The following is a 6,686-nucleotide window of genomic DNA, read 5'->3' as shown; positions in this document are numbered from 1 at the left end:
CATATATACTGTTTAGATATACAGATATACAGATATACAGATATATCGATATATCTTGTGGTCGATGTGGTGGATGAGGAGAAGGAGGAGGCGGGGGTGTCGTCTTCCACCCACAATGCATCATCACAGCAACCACAGCTCTTCCATGTCTGTGCTCCGATCGTGGATGGGAATTACCGTCGCATAGACGCTGTTTGGTTGCTCGGATCACGGTTCGTATTGGCCGACGGGTGAAATACTAAAGGTTAAATGCAATCCCAACTTTTGTAATCCGACTAAGCGGGACGTGCAGCGCACCATGTCAACCAACGCTCAGGGTGAGTACTGTCATCGGCTTTTGTCGATAATGCTAATTTGGCTATGTAGCACGCTGACTTAGCTAATGTGGCTAGGTAGATTGGCCATAAAATTGACTTTTGTGACTGTAGGCCACAAGTTGGATCCCAGTTATGGTTAGCGATTTAGCCTAATCTTGACCAAGCAGTGGGCCTTTGATACCCGAATAACTATGTAGCTAGATAAGTTGGCTAACCAGTCACGTTAGCCATGTTAAACATGGTTAGCTAGTGCTAACTGCAGATGAAAACACTGCCTGCCGCTACTGTAGGCCTCAAGTCGGACCACGGCTATCTTTAGCTAATTAGCTTTAAACTGAACACGCATCAGTATCCACCAATGATTCACTGTCTTAATGGTATACAGAAACAAGTTTCAACGAACGGCAGCCTTAGCCTGGCAGCTAAGGGATTAACAGCTTAGCATGAGAAGCGAAATTTATTAGAACTTAAATTGTCTAATATCAGTCGACGACGTCTTAGCAAATGAATTCGTGGCCATTTTGCGGGCCAATGTTAACGTTAGATTTTAATTTTTTCATCTCAAATTTACGGCTTTTGGTTGTAAGAAGCTGTGTTTGCAAATATTTTTAGCACAAGAGCAAGCTAGTCAGCTTACATACTACAGAAAGGTGCTCTTAATGTGTTGACTGTTGACTGCAACGAATTATGGCTCAATAATGCCAGTTAGCTAGCTAACCTTTCGCCACTACAGGCTGTCGTTTTAAAAGAACACTTATTTCTTTGACTACAGGTGGTGTTTTTGTTATAGACTTAAGCTATGTGGCCAGTGTTTTTATTTTCTGGCCTCGTTGCCGAGGTTGCCTGGCTACATGTGTGCACAGCGCCAGTATATACGGTGGCCCTGAGAACTCACAGCACTGCAACTTAAGAAAACACATGCAAATAGACAAAACACAAGCAAATTAGAAAACATCTTCATCAATTTGACAACACATGCTCAGCATTTAGAAAACGCGCTGCAAGGACCACAACACAACACATTAAGAAAAAGTGCTGTAAATAGACGACAACACATTAAGAAAAAGTGCTGCAAATAGACCGCAACACAACGGAAGTGTTTCCAGAGGACACTTTTTTTGTTTTTGTTTCCAGAGGACACTTAAGTTATGCACACGTCTGGACACTCTTGTTGTTGACGCGGATTTTGACTCACAGCGCTATTAAGGTTCTCTTTCCGTCAGTGGTGTTGGAAAATCTTTGGAATTTGTTTTCGTCCTTGAACGTTACTTGATGACCGTTCTGAGTAACTGTAGTAAGTAACTGTTGCCAGCTAACATTGCGTGCTTCACACTATATACAGTCTATGTTTTCACAATGAATTAACCGTGTATTTATTTCATCAGGTTATTTGAATTGGCAGGCTAATTACAAGCAAAAGGCTAACGCTAGTTTAACAGCAAATATCTGCAATAGGCTAATATCTGAATCATGCGATCACAATGTTAAAATAAATCAAAAACACTTTTATGTCATTTTCCAACACCACCGAAGGGAAAGAGAACCTTAATAGCGCTGTGAGTCAAAATCCGCGTCAACAACAAGCGTGTCCAGATGTGTGCATCACTTTTAAGTGTCCTCTGGAAACAAAAAAAGAAAGAAAAAAAAGTGTCCTCTGGAAACACTTCCGTTGTGTTGCGGCCTATTTGCAGCACTTTTTCTTAATGTGTTGTGTTGCGGTCTATTGGCAGCGCCTTTTCTTAATTGTTTTTGTGTTGCAGTCTTTGCAGCGCGTTTTCTTAATGTGTTGTGGTCTTTGCAGCGCTTTTTCTTAATGTGTTGTGTTGTGGTCTTTGCAGCGCGTTTTCTAAATGCTGCGCATGTGTTGTCAAATTGATGAAGAAGTTTTCTTAATGTGCTTGTGTTTTGTCTATTTGCATGTGTTTTCTTAAGTTGTGTTAAGCTGTGAGGTCTCAGGGCCACCGTAAGTATATGACCAGTGTATCTATCAGTGTTTTTTGTTCCATTGTGTTTTATAATTAGTGTTGTTTGTTACCACAAACTTGTTCCAAAACGATTGGGAACACCTAAAATACACCTCAGTTTACACAATGAACTTTGACATGTTGACTGCAATAACTTGGTAAATATGACATTGTCATGTAATGTTCGCCAAATGCTGTTATATGGTCAAAAATATAATCAAGTTTAAAATGTGCATATCAGTCGATGTCGATAATTATCACTATCAATTTCAGGTTATTTCTTTTGAGTTTGAAAACACATTTTTGCTTCTTAGTGTATTTTTTGTTTTTAAATTCTTCTTTATAGGTAGAGAATGACAAACACTACAAAACAGCTTAACATTTTACAAATCTTAGGCAGAACGTTAAAACAAATTATATACCTGCTCACCATGCAGAAGTATATATGCTTCTTATGCATTGTGTTAGCATGGTGAGGGGGATTTCATATTTACACACACACACACACACACACACACACACACACACACGCAATAGATTTTTGTTGTCGTTTTATTGTCCAGCACTATGCATGATGAATTGTGTGGCAGCTTTATTAGCCTGTTATGTACAAGTTGGACTCTGTATAACACAACTCCCGGCAACCTTGCACCTTCCTGTTACCATCTTGTTATGCACATTATTGGTAACAATATGCATTCTGTTGACATAATTGTGTAATTTTGCTTTTCTTATACATTTTATTTCTTATATTTGTTATATTTGTATGGTGTTGTGTGCCTGATACCTGCTGCTGTAACACTGCAGTTTGATCCCAGTTTGGGATCAATAAACTCCATCCAACCATACATCCATCTCCAATGGTGAAAATGGATACTAGACTGGCTCATGTCTGGATGTTGTTGACTAAATCTAAATCTTTGACTAAATCTTGGCCAAATCCTTAGTGTCATTAAAGCCAGTAACATGTTTTTCTCACACATGCTGGCTCACTGTCACACTGTCTTGGCTTAGGCTCTCACCCTGTTGAAACCCGGTGCCACCTCCTTTGAGGGTGTGTTCACATTGCTCACAAAAATAATTGGGTACATTCTCACACAAGCCACGTTCTCATCTGAGCAGGAGTTGCCATTGTTCCCTTACACTGTAGTAGGCACTGTGTGCAAGTCTAAAGCAAGCATACAGGAGAAGAAGAATGCTGTGTAGCTGATTGTTCCTTGTTAAAACTGTTACAGTGGCTTTGTTTCACCGCTGTACAGCATGTGTGTTGCTTTCCTCTTTCGTATTCTGAATTATCAGTGTATTTTGGAACGAGGCATGTGAAAGTGATATTTGTTGGGTCGGCATGCCGCAATGATATAATTGTGGAGGTTTGTGTGTAGGTGCGCATATTTGCACTTGGTGTGAAATGTGTGTAGAAAAGTATGTTTTTCCCCTATAAAATGAATGTTTTCATATTGACAACAGAAAGGCTGATAGCTATATGTCCTTGAAAGGCTCATATCAGCTGATTTAATTTGCCAACTGATTAATTGGTCGGGTCCTACTCAAGAACTAAACGGAGGAATTAAAACACAAAATCAGTGCTCAACCATCAACTTTGTGATATCACTGGATGCATTCTGGATTCAAATATTTTCAGTTTCTGATTATTTCCAACTTATTATATAGAGAAACTTATTTTGTTTGACATAAATTACTTTTTTAGGCAATATCCATAGTGTAACTGTTCTGGTTGCTCTTCCTGTATCTTTCTCAAAGATGTTTGACTGTAAACTGTTTGCCTGATCTGTTATTTTTTCCCAGGAGCTGTGCTTCCTTTGGAAGAGCAGTTATGCCAAATGTTATGTAATGGCAAGGTTACCTGTTAAAATGAGCGCATGTGAGACATGAGGTTTGATGTTGATATTTAGCAGTTGAGGATTAAACAACAGCGGTGTATGGCTGAATCTGTGATACAAAATTCTTGTTGAGAATCAGGTGTAACTTGAAACACGTGAATACAAGTTGGTCAACATTAAGGAAATTTTAAATATATATACTTTTCGATCTCTGCAACACATGTGCCTAGCAACGCATCTTTTCAACCGCAGATGAAATTGCTATTTCCCAAAGGTCTCTGCTGTCTCCAGAAAATGTGGATTATTTGATTTTTTTCTCAACAAAATTATGCGCAATGCTGGGGCATCGGTTAGCTCACTTAGTAGCACTGGCACCCCTCCTCTGGAGGCTTGAGTCCTCCTGCAATAGCCGTGGGTTTGACACCAGACCTTTGCTGTGTGTCTTCCACACTCTCTCGTCCCTTTTACACTCAACTGTCCTGCCCCCCCCCCCCCACACACACACACAAAAAGGCGTGATGCTAAGGATGTGAAGTAAAGCTGCCACTACATGTGATAACTTCTTATAGCAGTGTTTGTGTCTGTGGCCTCAAGCAGTGGATTCGGTGTTTCCAGTTAAATTTAGGCTTAGAATTTATTTTGTATTTGAAATGGCTGAAAATTAAATATCAGTTCTGATTCATACATCACTGAACTGTTAATATTGAATCGTGGTGATATGGAATCACAAACCTTATATCGTATATTGAACCGAATCATAAGATAACCGTATCGTCCCATCCCTAGGCAACATTATAAACACTTAAACGTATACAACTATGAAGCAGGACAATGATGCAGGACGGCTTTGGCTCAGGAGGTAGAGTCAGTCGTCCACTAACCCAAAGGTTGGCAGTTCGATCCCAGCTTCCCCTAGTCCGCATGTGTCCTTGGGCAAGATACTACTACTAAGACTAGAAAAGCGCTATATAATTAAGTCCATTTGCCAATCTTAAATTATATTTTTGATAACTTTTAAATACCGGGGAAATACAATTGAAACATTTTTTTCTATTAGTTTAGTGGTCTCTACTGTGTATTGTTGTACCATATGGTGTTTGTGTATTTGGGTACAATGATATCAGCTTGTGAGGATGTTGCATATTACTAGCATAGCCCATCTATCTGTAACAAATATGTAATCAAAATTTCCTTTCTGTTGCAGATTATGACTTTGATGAATATGAGAAACCGGGTGCTGAGCGGTCACGCAGGAGGAGAGGTGAAGATGATCTAGAGAGGTAAACCATTTTATTATGTTCTCACGTCTACAGGTAGGGTACTGTACTGTATGTAATACTGTCTGCTACAGTAGTAAGACAAAAACGTGTATCTTCAAAACAACTTAAGTTAAGAAAAATGGCTCTTTCAGATAAGGCAATTTGTTGAACAATGTGTTAATCTCTAAATGAAATCTCTCATCCCATAAAGGAAGACTTAATCCTCAAATGACGAATGACAAAAGCAACAAAATTTGTAGATGCCTGGTTTTCATTGGATAGTGGCATCAGCGTTGAAATGTATTCTATCTATAAGGTTGATGTTACTGTCTAAAATGTATATTTTCATAATAAAAAGGATGTAACGGTGCATATCACAGTATGTTCTTTTTCCTTAAAATTGTAGTATATAGTGTTGAGGAATTTCGCTCCTCTCAGAGAGACAGTGAAGATGAGTGTCCGTTCGCTATGCGAGGTCATCTTATCTCGACATGCCGGGACAGTCAATGGTTAGCTGAAGGCTGTCTTGAGGTATCATAGTTGCAGAATTTAGTTAATATTTGAAAGACATCTTGTGAGAGACACTGCGGTAAATATAAAACATACTCAGACAGAGCTGTTTGTCCAGATTCAACGTGCGACCAGACTTGCAGCTAATAAACTACCCGCATTTACTGCACTTTCCTTTTCGTCGTCTGACGTTTGACCGTTCACTGTTTGTTTCTGTTTGAATTATTTTACTATCTTTATTCAAGAGCGTGGTCTGCTTGCGGATTTCTGCTGCGCGCTTCTTTGTGTGACAACCCTATCAAAAATCCTCCAAGTCCAAGGAAATGATTGCTGTCTCTTTGCGGGTGCTTCTGACGTGGTTGGTTCACGGCATCCCTGCCAGCGTACAATTAATGGTAAAATAAAATAATATCACAAAAAGCTAGATCCAGTCCAGTAATAGCACCATTAAAATAAAAACTTACGCGAGGTCCTTGACTTTGACGGTCCATATTAGCCAGCCATTCGCTAACAGACTCCCTGCTCCAATATAAATGTGAATGCAAGAAGAAACTATTTGAGCACAAGAAAGAGCTATTTGAGTGTGATGTCAGAGTTTGAAGGAAAGAATGACAAATCCAGACGTGAAATCAGTAAATGATGGGCTCAAACCGAAAGACCACGCTCTTGAATAAAGATAGTAAAATAACTCCATATGTTTCACTCGACGTTAGTCGGACGTCAGTATGCATGCTAAGTGCAAGCTCAATTCAATACAATTCTGAAGTAGCGGCAGGAATATTTTTGCAAAATGAA

At 39.4% G+C, this 6,686-nt stretch overlaps 1 protein-coding gene across 3 annotated transcripts in view; it reads left to right on the top strand.

The window, feature by feature from the left end:
- The first annotated feature begins 99 nt into the window (after positions 1-99).
- Positions 100-6,686, top strand: part of rbm33a (RNA binding motif protein 33a) — a 30,717-nt gene continuing 24,130 nt past the window's right edge. For all 3 annotated transcript variants that reach the window (XM_035618823.2, XM_035618824.2, XM_035618822.2), the window contains exons 1-2: positions 100-317; positions 5,327-5,402. In XM_035618823.2, coding sequence (XP_035474716.2) covers positions 299-317; positions 5,327-5,402 — 95 coding nt within the window. In that variant the 5' untranslated portion in view covers positions 100-298. The remainder of the gene's footprint in view (positions 318-5,326; positions 5,403-6,686) is intronic.

The sequence above is a fragment of the Scophthalmus maximus genome, chromosome 21 (assembly GCF_022379125.1).
Source record: "Scophthalmus maximus strain ysfricsl-2021 chromosome 21, ASM2237912v1, whole genome shotgun sequence".
NCBI classification, from domain to species: domain Eukaryota; kingdom Metazoa; phylum Chordata; class Actinopteri; order Pleuronectiformes; family Scophthalmidae; genus Scophthalmus; species Scophthalmus maximus.
Note: the sequence above shows the minus strand (reverse complement) of the source record. Positions and strands in the feature narration are given on the sequence as shown.